The sequence below is a fragment of the Elephantulus edwardii genome, unplaced genomic scaffold (assembly GCF_000299155.1).
Source record: "Elephantulus edwardii isolate Elephantulus edwardi_28Jun2011 unplaced genomic scaffold, EleEdw1.0 scaffold00097, whole genome shotgun sequence".
In the NCBI taxonomy this organism is placed as follows: Eukaryota; Metazoa; Chordata; class Mammalia; order Macroscelidea; family Macroscelididae; genus Elephantulus; species Elephantulus edwardii.
In genome coordinates this window covers 1,870,289-1,885,676 of record NW_006399847.1, presented here as the reverse complement: position 1 = coordinate 1,885,676, position 15,388 = coordinate 1,870,289, and the positions used below count along the sequence as shown (strand labels likewise).

At 44.8% G+C, this 15,388-nt stretch overlaps 1 protein-coding gene across 1 annotated transcript in view; it reads right to left on the bottom strand.

The window, feature by feature from the left end:
- EMILIN2 (elastin microfibril interfacer 2) overlaps nt 1-14,857 on the bottom strand; it is a 91,756-nt gene extending 76,899 nt beyond the window's left edge. The window contains exons 1-2 of the mRNA XM_006891387.1: nt 14,724-14,857; nt 14,092-14,211 (exon numbers count right to left, since the gene is read on the bottom strand). Of these exons, the coding sequence (XP_006891449.1) occupies nt 14,092-14,211; nt 14,724-14,857 (254 nt within the window). The remainder of the gene's footprint in view (nt 1-14,091; nt 14,212-14,723) is intronic.
- Nucleotides 14,858-15,388: the final 531 nt, after the last annotated feature.

The window sequence follows — 15,388 nt, the reverse complement described above, 5'->3', positions numbered from 1 at the left end:
AATAAAATAAAAAAATTGTCTGATACAATGCAATGCACAGTACCACAGTTTCTCCACACATTTTTCTGATGGACACTTGAACTGCCTTTCCTCTCTCTGCTATTTTGAATTATTCTGCAATAAACATGCGTGTGCATACATCTATATCACAGCTTTTATTTCTTTAGGGCATATTCCCAGTAGTGGGATAGCTGGATAGAATGGTATTTCTATTTTTATCTTTTTAAGTGAATGGATAGAGAAACTGTAATATATTCACGCAACAGAGTATTACACAACACTGAAAAACAATGAACTCATGAAACAGTACACAATATGGATGAGTCTAGGGGACATTATGCTGAGTGAGATATCTCAGTCACAAAAGACAAACACCATCTAAGACCACTGTTATAAATGTAGGATAGTTACAGGGGTGGGAGGAGAAGGGAGTCGGGAGAGTAGATAAAGAATAGGTGGATACTTCCAGCACTGGAAGGGGTGAAGGGAAATTCAATCTGAAATGAATAGACAATGAGATATTAGGTGTCCTGCAATTAACAGTCTGGAACAGGATCTATACTATGGATAAAAAGGGATGGGGGTAATGGAAGAAAAAAGGAGAGAAAAAAAAAACCCAACCCAGAGGAGGTTGGAGAAGGTATACAACAATGATTCACTATAACATTGTAAAATGTTAAGTGCACCAATCAATAATTAATATCTATGGATGACTTCTGACAAAAATGAAGTGTGATGTGTAAACGTTTATCTTTCATTCAAATAAAGAAAGAAATTACACAGTAAACACACAGTGGCTGCATTCACAAACCCCGACACGGCAGCCATGGTGAAGATGGCGCATGGGACAGTCGTTCCACAAGCCAGAGTCCGCGTGAAGGCATCAAGTAGTAAGTACTGGAGCGCACCTGGGGCCGCCCCACTGGCTCACCTTGAGGTGCCAAGTCCACCTCAAGATGGGCTTACACAGACTGAGAAAGTGTCTGAAGACAGGAATGACTGGATCTGGATTTGGATTCTGGCTCCATAACCTTAGCCTTTCTCACCTCCTTCTGTAAAATGGGAAGAGTGATTCTATAGGATGTTGGGAAGGATAAAACATGATGAAATGAAAGATCAGGAATGTGAAAAGGCCCACATTGTTACAGTGATACACTCGGGAGCCATTCTCACCCAAATCAGCCCTGTTGATATGGTGTTCACTTTAATCCCAAGGAAAACAACCTGAAAATGACCCACAGAAAGAATTCCAAGTTGTTCAACTGCCCTTGTCTTCCAAATGTGTCCGTAAAACAAGATCATGACAGAAACAGATCACCTCAATGTCCCTCCAGAGATCCCGAGTTTTGGGGCTGGAATCTGTCCACAAGGACCAGTGCCCACCACACCATCAGTGCTCCACCGCAGAGTCTACCAAACTCAAGACCTGCCACTTTTTAATGTTGTTGTTGTGATGTGCCATCGAGTTACTTGCGAGTCAGAGAGACCCTATGTACAATAGCCATCAAACCTGCTCTATCTCTGACAGACCTACCCTCATTACCCCAATCACTGAATCAATCCATCTCATTGAGGGGTCTTCCTCTCTAGCGCTGTCCCTCCACCCTCCCAAGTATGATGTCCCTCTCCAAGGACTAGTCTCTCCTTATGACATGGCCAAAATATGTTAGAAGAAGCTTCAGAATTCTTGCCTACAAGGAGCAGCCCGGTTTCACCCACTCCAGGACAAACTTGTTTGTTCTCCTGGTAGTCCATGGTATATTCAATACTCTTCTCCAGCACCACAGCTCAAAGGCATCAATTCTCCTTCTATCATCCCTAGTCACTGACCAGCTTTCTGATACATAGAAAGCAATTGCAAGACCTATGGCCTGGATCAGGCGCACCTTAGTCTCCAGACTTATGTCGCTGCTCTTCAGTACTCTGGAGAGGTTTCTGACAGAGACTTTCCCAGTGCAATTTATCTTTTGATTTCCTGGCTGCTGGTACCAAGAGTGTTGACTGTGGAACCAAGCAAACTGAAGCTATTAACAATCTGAATCTCTTCACCGTCTATCACAATGCTGCCAGTCGGCCCAGTGGTAAGAATCTTTATTTTCTTGATGATGAGCTTCAATCCATAATGAAGGCTGCACCTTTTAATATTAGTCAGAAAAACTCCTCAATGCAATGAAATTGTAAAAGAGATTGGTCTTTCTTAATACAGAAGTAGGGTGCTCTAGTGGCTAAGGAGTTGTGTTGCATACCCAAAAGCCTGCAGTTCAAATCTACTAGCTATTTATTATGAGGGAGAAAAATGAGCTATCTCCTTCTGTGCAACTTATAGCCTCTGAAAACCCACTGGAGGGTCAGCTATAAGTCTATTCTGACTCAACAACAATAAACAATTATAAATACAGAAGTATAAATAAAACAATTAACTCACAGGAAAAAATCTTTTGATCTACATTAAGAATTAGATTAAATGGTAAATAATTGCCACAGGATGACAGGGCAACATAGAGTCTGTAAAGAGTTGCCCCCTGCCCCCGGCCCACCGCTTGGTATTCACATCTACAGGATGGTTCCTTTTCTCTCTGCCTCTTCAGGTCCTACAGAGCTGCTGGCCCTACAGAATGAGCTGAGGGAAGGCAAATCACTTTCACCCTGAGAGCCAACTCCCTCCTGGCAATGGTGCCCGTGCTCTGGTCCTTCATGGGACAGCCTCTGCCTGCAAATCTGTGCATGGCTGTCCCCCACAACCAAGACACCAGCATGACAGAAATCTTTTTCAGAGGTCTCTGCCTGTGTATTCTCATCTAAAGTTCGAACAGCAGCACTCTTTCTAATAAAGGCATCTTTCACAGAAACAACACTGCACAACTCCTATATGTGAGCCCTGTGGGATATGTTTTAAGTCCTCCCAATAGTTTTCAAAGGTAGCAAAAGATAACTTTAGTCATAATGAACTGATAACACTAGTTTCCATGTGGTTGATTCCAACATGTGGTATCCCAGTGTGTGCCAGAGTGACACCATACCCCATATGGGGTTTTCAGTGGTCATGAGCTTTTGAAAATAGAGTGGTCATGAGCTTTTGAAAATCCTTCTTCCATGGTACCACCAGGTAGAGTCAAACCTCCAACGTTGCTGTTAGTAGTTGAGCAAGTTAGCCATTTGAACCACTTTGTGACACCAAGAGCATCTTAATATCTGAGAAGTCTTTCTTGGGGAACAGAGAGGAATGAACATTCACACAGATGAAACAGTCTACGGTGCAGGACTTTTCCATGAGCTGGCCCATGGAATGGCCACATTTTTGTGGTATCTGAGCCAGTCTACTTCCAAGAGACAAACAAGACTTCACAGCCAGCACAGGCTAAGTTACTGTCCAGTTAATAAGGAGAGATGCAGAAAAACCAGACGCTTCCTCTCATTCAAATTCCAGGGTGCAGGCTAAATAACAAAGCCTCTCATTGGATGGCAGCCTGCTCCACAGAACTCAGTTTTCCTTTACCTATATATCTCATCTCAGCTTAGCTTGTGAAGCACAGACAGGCTGGACAGACAAGATCAGCCAGCAGCTCGGTGGCACTCATCGGCAAGAGGACCCAGTACGCTCTTGATTACAGTGTAATGGTCCCAAGGTTTGGTTGAAAAGATAAGCTATACACCTATCTTCCAATCACCACATCCACCTCCCGAGTTGTGGTGATGTGTCTAGTGCACAGGGAGCTTAAAACTGTCTTTCTGACAAGGACGCCTTCCACAGAAACAAAACGTAACACTGGCATCCCTCATTAGCTTCTAAAACTCACACACTTTCATAGCCATTCATAGCAATGTTGCTGTTGTTAAGTGCCGTCGAGTCGCAGGCGACTCAGAGGCCCTATGAAGGAGAATCCTCGATGCTTGGGTGCCTTTCATCCTCTCTTCAGGTTCATAGGGTTTCTGGAGGCAAGCTATTATAAAATCAGCTATTGCTTACAGGTTATATTGGTTCTGCTGTTGTCAGATTAGGCAAATGTGTTTATCACACTTATTTACTCATGGAGTACCAGAGGAATGTCTATCTGTGTTGCATTGATTATGCAAAGGCATTTGACTGTGTAGATCACAATAAACCGTGGCTGACTCTGAAAAGAAAGAGAATCCCAGAACACTTGATTGTACTTATTTGAAACCTATACTTGGACCAGGAGGCAGTCGTCAGTACAGAGCAAGGATACACTGCATGGTTCAAAATTGGGAAGAGTGTATGCCAGGGACAGGTCTTATTCCCATACCTCTTAAATCTACATGCAGAACAAATTATCTGGGAGGCTGGGCTCTTTGAGGAGAAATATGGCATCAGGATTGGAGCAAGACTCATCAACAGTCTGCATTATGCAGAGGACACAACCTTATTTGCTGAAACTGAAGAGAACCTGAAATATTTGCTGCAGAAGGTCAAGGACTGTGGCCTTCAATATGGATTGAAGCTCAACATCAAGAAAACAAAGACTCACCACTGGGCCAATTGGCAGCATCATGATAGATGGTGAAGAGACTGAAGATTGTTAATAGCTTCAGTTTACTTTGTTCCACGATCAACACTCTTGGTACCAACAGCCAGGAAATCAAAAGATGAATTGCACTTGGAAAGCCCGCTGTCAGAGATCTCGCCAAAGTACTGAAGAGCAAAGATATCAGTCTGGAGACTGAGGCACACATAATCCAGGCCTTAGTCTTTGCAATTACTTGCTATGCATCAGAAAGTTGGAAAATGACTAGGGATGATAGAAGAAGAATCGATGCCTTTGAGCTGTGATGCTGGAGTAGAGTATTGGCCATACCATGGACTACCAGGAAAACAAACGGGTTTGTCCTAGAGAGGGAGAGACCAGGCTGTTCCTTAGAGTCAAGGATTCTGAAGCTTTGTCCGACATACTGTGGACATGTTGCAAAGTGGGACCAGTCCTTGGAGAGGGATGCCATACTTGGCAGGGTAGAGGGACAGTGCAAGAGAGGAAGACTCTCGATGAGATGGATTGATTCAGTGTCTGGGGTAATGGGGGGTAGGTGTGTCTAAGACAGTAAGATTGGCACAAGATAGAGCAGGGTTTAGGGCTGTTTTACAGAGGGTTGCTATGAGTCGCAGGCAACTTGATGGCACACAACAACTACAACAACAGAGCTCCTTACATGAATGCTTTTGGTTGTGTAACATGGAGTAGGAACTGACCCATCACTGACCCTCTGGCAGGTTGTCGGTTGCAGTAAGTCACATGGGAGGAGATCGCACATCTTTTCCCCTTGTATGCAGATCAATATAAAAGAAAAATCAGTTTAAAAAAAAAAGAAAGAAAAATCAGTTTTTTAAAAAGACATTGCATTGGACAAATCTGCTTCCTCTTCAAAGTGCTAAAGAGGAAGGATGCCACTTTGAGACAAGTTGTGCCCCACCCAAGTCAGGGCACTCTCAGTTGGCTTCATCTGCATGAGAAAGGGGCTGTGGTGGCTTAGTGATTAAGGAGCTGTACTGCCAGCTCAAAGGCCTTCTGAATCCACCGGCTGCTCTGAGGGAGAAAGATGGGCAATCTCCTCCTATGTAATTACTGCCTCTGAAAATTCACTGGAAGGACAGCCATGGGTCAGTTCCTCCACAACAATGTGCACTGTCAAGTCAGAACCAACTCATAGCTGACCCTCCGGCAGGTTGTCAGAGGCAGTAAGTCACACAGGGAAATTGTTCATCTTTCTACTGTGGCGTGGCTGTTGGATTCAAACCATGTGACTTCAGGTTGGTAGCTCAGCTTCTTACCTCTAGGCCACAAGAGCTCCCTTCGTCTTCAGATAGTCTCAGATGATTTGCCTAGCATACAGATTGAATAGGTACAGTCGAAGAATAAACCATGATGAAAACCTTTCCTGACCTTAAGCCATGCAGCAGTCCCTTGTTCTGTTCACAGGACTGCGTCTAGATCTGTGTACAGGTTTTGCATGATCACAATTAAGTGTTTTATAATTCCCTCTCTTCCCATTGTTGTCACCCATAATTTTTTATAATCCACAGAGTCAAATGTCTTTGCATAGTCAGTAAAACACAAGCAAAAATCCTTTGATTATTCCGTTTTTTTCAGCCAAGATCTATGTATCTGCAATGAAAACCTTGTTTCATGGCCTCTTTTGAGTCCAGCTTGAATTTCTGGAAGTTAGCTGTGTATGTAGTACTCCAGATTAGATAATTTTCAGCAAGTTTTACTTGCATGTGATATTATTTATATTGTTTAATAGTTTCCATATGCTGTTGGATCACCTTTTTTTTTTAATGTACATAGATACATATATCTTCAAGTTGGTTGGCCAGATAGCTGTTTTCTAAATTTCTTGGCGTAAGTGATGTTGAAACACCTCAACTGGTATTCCCTCAATTCCTAGAGTCTTCTTTCTTACCAATGTCTTAGACTTCTTCCTTCAGTACCATTAACTATGTAACCTCCTGGAATGATTGCACATCAACCAACTTTTTATGATACAATGACTCTTTGCATTCCTTTTACATTCTTTTGATACTTCCTATGTTTCTCAGTACTTCAGAATTGAAATTGAAGACTTCATTTTTTTCCTTCAATTATTTCAGCTTGATAAATGTTATGCACACACAGGTAGCCCTCAATTACAGTTTATTAAAGTTACATTCTTTTTTTAAGAGAATGGAAGCAGTTTTATTGTTGTAAGAGCATTAAGCCAGAATGTACTGGCAATCTGCTAAAGAGATGGTAAAAGCAGGAAGGAATTCTATCCTTTTTATACAGCTCTGATGCTATATGTTGTTGTTATGTGTCATCGTCGATTATGTGTCACAGTGACCCTAAGAACAGCTATGAAGCCTGCCCTCTCCAGAGCCAACCTCACTGTCTCCCACACACCTGTCCCCCTTGCTTCAATCACTGTGTCCATCCATCTCATCCAGGTCCTCCTCTCCTGCGGTGACCCTCCCACCTCTCCAACTATGATGTCATTCTCCAAGGATTGGTCCCTCCTGTACTGTTATATCTTAACACATTTAGGAATGTCTGTACTTTTTTGAATGGGTTTTTGTGTGGTTTTTTATTTGTTTGTTTGTTTTTTGACAGATGACGAGATTGAGATTGTTAACAGCTTCCGTTTGCTTGGCTCCACAATCAACACTCTTGGTACCAGAAGCCAGGAAATCAAAAGATAAATTGTGTTCAGAAAGTCTGCTGTCAGGGACCTCACCAGAGTACTGAAGAACAATGATGTAAATCTGGAGACTAAGGTGAACCTGATCCAGGCCATAGGTTTTGCAATTACTTGCTATGCATCAGAAAGCCGGAAAATGACTGTTGTTGTTGTTGTTGTTGTTATGTGCCGTCGAGTCGCCTGCGACTCATAGCGACCCTATGTACAACAGCCCTAAACTCCGCTCTGTCCTGTGCCAATCGTACTGTCTCTGATACTCCCATCCCAATTATCCCAGTCACTGAATCAATCCACCTCATAGAGGGCCTTCCTCTCCTGCGCCGTCCCTCTACCCTCCCAAGTATGATGTCCCTCTCCAAGGACCGGTCTCTCTAGGGATGATAAAAGGAGAACTGATGTCTTTGAGCTGTGATGCTGGAGAAGAGTACTGAATATACCATGGACTGCTAGGAGAACAAACAGGTTCCTCCTAAATAGGATGAAACCAGGCGGTTCCTTAGAGGCAAGGGTTCTGAAGCTTCATCTGACATACTCTGAATATGTTGCAAGGCAAGACCAGTCCTTAGAGAGGGAAATCATGCTTGGAAGGGTGGAGGGATAGCACAAGAGAGGAAGACCCTAGATAAGATGGATTGATTCAGAATGAGGATAGGTGTGTTAGAGACAATAAGGTTAGCATAGTATAGAGCAGGGTTTAAGACTGTTACTCTACATAGGGTCGCTATGAGTCACAAGCGACTCTACATACCACCACCACTACCAATGCATATGACATATAATGTTGCAGCGTGTAACGCATAAAAATGGTAATCCCAGAACTCTTAATAGTGCTTGTACAAAACCTGTGCAAGATCAAGTAGCAGTAATTTTAGCAAAATAAAGAAACACTGCATGGTTTAAAATCAGCTAAGAGTTATATCCTTTTTCTTCACTTAGTTGATTTGTGTATTGAGCACACAGATAATAACTCAAGAAACTGGACTACATGAAGAATGTGCATCAGTATGAGGGTAAGATTAACCACCAGCCTAGATTATACAGATAAGAGACCTTCACACCTTACCTGCAGAAAGTGAAGACTTGAAGCACTTATTGAAGAAGAGCAAAGATGGCAGCCTTTAAGATAGGTAACATCTCACCATCAAGAAAACAAAAAGCCTCATGGGGCCAATAGGTAACATCATGATAGATGGGAAAAAGGTTGAGTCTCTCAAACTTTATTTATCTGGATCCACAATCAACACTCATGGTAGCAGCAGTCAAGAACTCAAAATAGGGTTTACATTGGGCATATTAGCTATTTAAGGACCTCTGTAAAGTGATAAAGAGCAAGAAGGCACTCTGAAGTCTAAGGTGTGCCTGACGCAAGCCAGGTATTTTCAGATGCTTCATATGCATGTGAATATTGCAAAATGAACAAGAAACACTGGGGGGGGGGGCAACCCAATCTGGAGTCTTTGAATTGTGAAGTTGATATGTCTTGGAGGATGTACAATCAGAGCTCTCCTGAGAGGCAGGGATGGTGAAACTTTGTCTCACAATCATTGAGCATGTTGTCAGGAAGTGACAGTCCTTGAGAAAAAGTCATCATGCTGGACAAATAAGGGGTTAGTGAAAGAGAGGGAGACGCTCAACTATACCGATTTACACCATTTGAGCATGATGGAATTTGTGAGAATGGTGCAGGATGGTGCAAAGTTTCAATGTTTGGTCTTGGTTGATATAAATTGTTGTTGAATTGAGAGTACTTAACAACACAGATGTTGATGACAGAAACTGTCAATGGATTCATCCTACTTAGATCCACAATAAACATCCTTGGCACCAATAGCCAGAAAATCAGAAAAGGTATTGTTCTGGGAAAGACTGCTGTTAGTGACCTCTCCAAAGTGCTGAAAAGCAATGATGTAAGCTTGAAGACTAAGGTGCACCTGATCCAAACCACAACCTTTTAAACTACTTGTGATGCATCTGAAAGTTGGATAATAAATAAGCATGAGAGAAGAAATGATGCCTTTGAGTTGTGGTGTTGGACAAGAATGCTGAATATCCGATGGTTTGTCAAAGGACACACAGCTATGTCTTGGAGAAGGTGCAGCCAGAGTGCTCCTTGAAGGCAAGGATAGTGAAAATTCCTTTCATATCCTTTGGGCATGTTGTGAGGAGGGGCCAGTCCTTGGAAAAAGACACCATGCATTGAGAGTTCAAGGGTCAGGGAAGGAGAAGACCCTCAACAGAATTGATTGACACAGTTACTGCAACAAGGGGTTTGAGTTTGTCCGACCAAACTAATGCGGGTGGCACAGGATAGGACAAGTTTCAGAACCACCACTCATAGGTTGCCATGAGTTGTAGTAGATTTGATGGCACTTAACAACACTTAACACCACCTAATTGTTAGCACAGGCTGGTTTGTTTATGTGATGCTGGACACATGTCAGTGTGTCTTCCAAGCTAAAGATGAAACTAAAGATGAACTTGGAAGAAATTCACCAAAAATACTACCATCCAGTCAATACCTCCTCACTGGGTTTCCAAGGCTATAAATCTTTATAAGAAAAGACTATCCATTTTCTTATGGGAGCTGGTAAACTTGAACCACAGACTTTTGGGTTACCAGCTCAATGTGTAATTCATTAAGCCACTGAGGCTCTTAAAGATGAACTAGAAAGAAAGATCACATGGTTTGCTTCTAAAACTCAGCCAGTGAAAACCCAAGATCTCATCATGCAGACGGCACATAATTGCGTAGCAGCATGTTCAGTTGAGGGCCAGCTCTACAGCTACAACATTCTAGGGCAAATTTCCAAAGAACGTTCACATGTTCTGAGAAACAAATCATGAAAAAGCTGGAAATACCTGTGGGTTCAGAGAAGTTACTCAGATGTCTGGAATCATCAGAATCAACTAAGAAGTTCATCATGAAATAGTGAATGTTTCCTCCTGACTTACACAAATAACGCTTCTCTCTTTTTTCATCCATTCACTAATCCTCAAAACTTGGGAATCATTTAATAGTGGAAAAGCCATGTCTTTTTCTATTTCCAACTTTTAAAAAAAGCTTAAGCTGAAATTGGCTGCTTATGCTAATTTCAAGTTTCCTAGTCAGTCAACTAAAATTATCTGCTTTTATTTTTTTATTTCAAATTTATATTAGTACATAAAATGATTTTGCTTACATGAGTAATGTTGAAGAAAAATAACCAGGTTGCATATTTTGGCTCTGTTTGGAGAAAATAAAAACCCTAAACCCAGAACATTGGTCATATTTATAGCATTTTTTTCCCTGTCCATTATACTCTTACTAAGGAGTTCTTGGGTGCAGTTTCATACCATATTAGTTTGTGGTTTGAATCCAACAGCAGCTCTAAGGCAAAAATATGAACACCCTCCCTTCAGCCTCGGAAATCAGATGGGGAGTCAATATGAGTCAGAATTGACTAGAAAGCAGTGGCTCTCCCGGTTCTCATAGGTAAAAAGCAAAATATCCTTGGTTTTCATTAACCTGCTGGGCTGTCCACACCTGCCCTGCACTGATCACAATTCTGTTTCACCAAGCAACAAGACTAAGGTGCACCTGATTCAATCCAGCTGCTTTGCAGCTGAAAGTTGGACAATGAATAATGATGACAGATGAAGAATCAATCCCTCTGTGTTGTGGTATTGGAGAAGAATATGGGATATTCCATGAACTGCCAAGAGAACAAACAGATATGTCTTGGAGAAAATGCAATCAGGTGCTCCTTACAGGAAGGGTGACGAGATTTTCATCTTACATACATTGGGTATGTTCAAATGAGCTTAACCTTGGAAAAGACATCATGCTTGGAAAAAAACTATCATGCATGGAAAGGTAGAGAGGATCAGTGAAAGAGAGAAAGATTCTCAACAAGATGCATTAGTGCAGTGATTGTAACAATCAGAGATGAGATGATGAGGATGGTACAGGGCAGGACAAGGTTCAGATGCTTTGCTCTGAGGGTTGCTATGAGTCAGCACCTAACAACAGCACAAGCTTCAATTAAATACAGTAATGGAATCAACATTAGGTTTCCCAAATGGCTTAAATATTTGAAATTGAGAACAAGCTTTCTTTTAGATGAAAACTGTTATCTCCAAAATGAAAAACTGAGTTATCTCTGAGTTGTCACAAATATTAAGTCTCTAGTTCACCACAAAATGTAAGTCTTATGTAAAATTTAAAAAAAAATCCCCAGTACCATCAACAATCTTGGTACCAGCAGTCAGAAAATCAAAAGATGGAATGCATTAGGAAAACCTGCTGTCAGAGACTCTCTTGAGTACTAAAGAGCAAGGATGTCAGCCTAGAGACAAAGGTGCACCTGATCCAGTCATGGTCTTTATAATTACTTGCTATGCATCAGAGAGCTAGACAATGACCAAGGATGATAGAAGTAGCATTGATGCCTTTGAGTTGTGATGCTGGAGAAGAATTTGCACATACTATGGACAGACAAAAGAACTAGCAGGTCTGTCCTGGAGAGGGTGAAAGTTCTCCAAGCTGCTCCTTGGAGGCAAATTTTGAGAGTTCAACTCACATACTTAGGGCATGTTGTCAGAAGGAACCAGTCTCTAGAGAAGGATATCCTGCTTGGAAGAGTCAAGGGACAGTGCAGAAAAGGAAGACCCCAGATGAGAAGGGCTGACACAATAACTGAGGTCATGAGGGTAAGTGTGTCAGACAGTAAGGTTGGCTCAGGATAGAGCTAGGTTCAGTGCTACTATGCATAGAGTCACTACAAGTCGTAATCAACTCGATGACACATAACAATTTTAAACAAACCCACCCCTCCTATGTTTATGTCTCTGCCACAATGTACAAATTTCCTGGGAAACACCTGAGTCCTGCTGTTGCTATGAAGAGATTGGGGTCGGTTACTGAGCCCCCTCTGACCAGCGGTACTAAACTCAAACCCACTGCTGTAGAGTCAGAACTGACTCATAGCTGACTTTCCAGTGAGTTTCTGAGGTTGAAAATCACACAGGAAGAGACTGCCCATCTTTCTCCCGCTCTCTGACAATTCATGCAGCTCAGTGTGACAGCTTCGCCACTGGACCAATAGGCAACATCAAGACTGAAGTTGTCAATGATTTAATATTACTAGGATCCACAATTTATACCTATGGCACCAGCTATCAAAAACCACATGGTGCTGGATATATCTGCCGTCAAGGATCTCTCCAAAGTACTAAATAGGAAAGGTGTCGGTTTAAAGACTAAGGTACACACACTTGACTCAAGTTTTCAACTGCTTCCAATGCATCTGAAAATTGCACACTGAATAAGGAAAACTGAAAAAGAATTGATGCCTTTGAATTGTGGTGTTGGAGAAGAGTCTTGAATATCCAAACAAAATAACAAACTATCTTGGAGCAAGTGCAATAAGAATGCTTCTTAGAGGCAATACTGGCGAAACCTTGTTTCTCATACTTGGGCATGTTGTCAGGAGTGACTGGCTAGTCCTTGGTAAAAGACAGTGAAGCTTGAGCGTATCAGAGAGGTTGAGGACGATGATTAGAGTTGTAGTGGATGCTATAGCACCTAACAGCAACAACACGTCATCAATAATTCTATTTCAGCTGGTTTCTGTATGCCCTAGAGACAGGGGGAACTCCTGGGGAGTATTTTTAACTTTCAGGAATCATTTTCTTGTTTACCATTTCCAAGTACCCACGTGGGGTGGGTATGGACAGGTCTCAGCCCACATTCCTGGCCTGGCCTATTGCCTTCTGGAATAACGCTTCCTGGAATAGAGAATCTGCCTGTTCCTTTGCTTTGGCAAAGGCAGCTTCTTTGCTATAATGACAATTGTGTTATAAGACAAACAACTTATTCTTAGGGGGAAACAATCCATTTCAGTCATTGCATGTACTTCCCAACAGCCATTCATTCACACCAGCCCAACCCTGCTATCTGACTTCCACATAAAGAGTCCCCAGAAAACAATTCAATGAATGTAATGAGTTTAACCGAATCTATATTCTATTGCATCCCTTCCTCTTTTTAGAAAAGATGATGAACGCTTTATCATCACACAAAAAGATTTCATTATTCCCCATTTCCTTAAAGACCATTCCCTACTCATAACCTCTTTGCAAACTCTTAAATGTAAAACTCCCCCATGTTTTTGCACAAGTTATTCCCGAGTTCTCCAGCAGTTGAGCTTCATGGGGGTATTTGGACAAAAGTCACCAGTTTCAGAATATTAGCAAGCACAAGCCTCGCAGCTAACCTTGGTTTACAAGTCTCCAGCAGTATACATTTTACAATCTTCTGTGTGCCCAGAACACACAATATGGATCTAATTAGGTTCAGCTGCCTTATGTTTGTAATAAAATTGAAAGAAGAAAAGAGAAGTGGGGGCGGGGGTTTCCCCGGCCTGTCCCGTCTCTGCAATCACAAATGTCCCCATCCTCACCGGGCCACCCACTGCCAGAGCACCACCTCGCCCCCCAGGCGACCTCTCCATGCGATGCCACAGCACATAGATAGAATCGTGTTTCCAAGTCTGTAAATCTTTTCTGAGGCAAACTGACTACTCTGTCACCTTTAGGTTCACTGCCGGCTCCCAAGGCTCGCTCCTCCGCACTCCTTTTCAATGCCCCCGCGGTGCTTCAGAAGGGGCCCAGGTGGCACAGAGCCTTACCTATAGGGCTGCTGACCTAAAGTTCATGGGTTCGAACCCACGAGCCCTCGGAGGTATGCCCTCGGAGACTGGAACGAAGGTTGCCACGAGTTGGAATCCACTGGTTCTCGGCGGGCTGGGTTTAGTGCGGTGTGAGCTCAGAGCTCAGCCTCTGTCACCGCTGGGTCCTCGCCGCGCCCTCCCAGTCCCGAGCCAGCGCGTGTCCCCTCTCCGCCCCCGTTGCCCCCCGGTCACTTACACCAGCGACGGGCAGGGCATGTGGTTCCAGGGGCAGTTGTACTGAGCCTGGATGAAGCTCTCACTCCCCTCCAGCACCGAGCAGCTCACATTCTTGTTCACAATGTAGGCGCACCAGTTCCTGGGGGTGGTGGGGCAAGGGCGACAAGGGCACAGGGTGAACCCAGAGGACAGGAAGGACCAGAGGGGGCAGCGGCCGAACAAGGGCTGCCTTTGCCCCCGCAGCGATGGGAGCCCCACAAAGAGGACCGCAGGGTGCGAGACTGAGCCCTAGGAAAGCGCGCAAGGAAAGAAAAGAAGTGCAAGCGAGGTCCGGGGCGCCTGTCATTCCGGGGTGGTTTCCCGATCCCCTTTCCTAAGGGCCCTTCCCAGCTCCTTGCGACCCTGGAGCCCAAGTGCTTGCGGGTCGGAGAGGTCGCCCGGGAATCGCTTCGCCTGCGGCGGGGCGTCCGGACTCCCTGGAGGAGGGATCCGGGACAGGGGCAAGGGTGGCGAGAATTCCGCTGGCGTTCGCTGCCTTAGACAGGGTCGTTTCTAAACGTGGTGGGGGTCGTGGGAGGAGGAGCGACCGGGACCCCGGGCTTTGGTAGGAGCTCTGGGGACCCCAAGCGCGGAGAGAGGGAGCTCACTTACTTGTTCCTGGCGCCGGGCCGCGCGAGTTGCCCCGGCTGCGAGCCGGCATGGCACAGTCCCGCGCCGCCCAGAGCCAGCAGTGCCAGCGCCCAGCGCCAGGGCGCACGGGGCCGGAGCAGCGTCCGCCGCCTCATCCCGCGCGCGGGGGGCGCAGGGCAGCCGAGCCGGAGCGCGCGGCCGGGAAGCGCCACGAGGTTCAGGCGGCGCGGGCGCGGCCCGAGACAGCTGGAGGCTCCCGGGCGCCCGGCCGCCTTCGCGCTTCCACTTCTCCTTTTGCAGCCCCGCGCGTCCTGCGCTTCGCCTCGGGTCCCTCAATGACGCACGGGTCCCCCCGGGTGCCGCCCTCTTTATTTCACTTCCCTCTCCGAAACGTGATTCCTCCACCCCATCTCCGGGTCTCCAGGCCTCTCTCGCCTCTCGGCAGGGGGCCGGGGTGAAAGGGCTCCGGGTTTGGGGTCCACAGTACAGAATTGCCAATTACTCATTCCTTTGGTCTCGTCCCAGAAGCGGAGGAACGCCGCCTCCCACCTTCCGACTGGCGTCCCCACCCCCGCCGGCCCCCTGGGAAGTGGCCGAAGCCGGAGAGTCTGGCGTCCCCACCTCGAGTCTGGGTGCCGGCGTCCAGGGGTGAGTGAGAGACACCGTTATCAGTTCCCGGGTGGGCT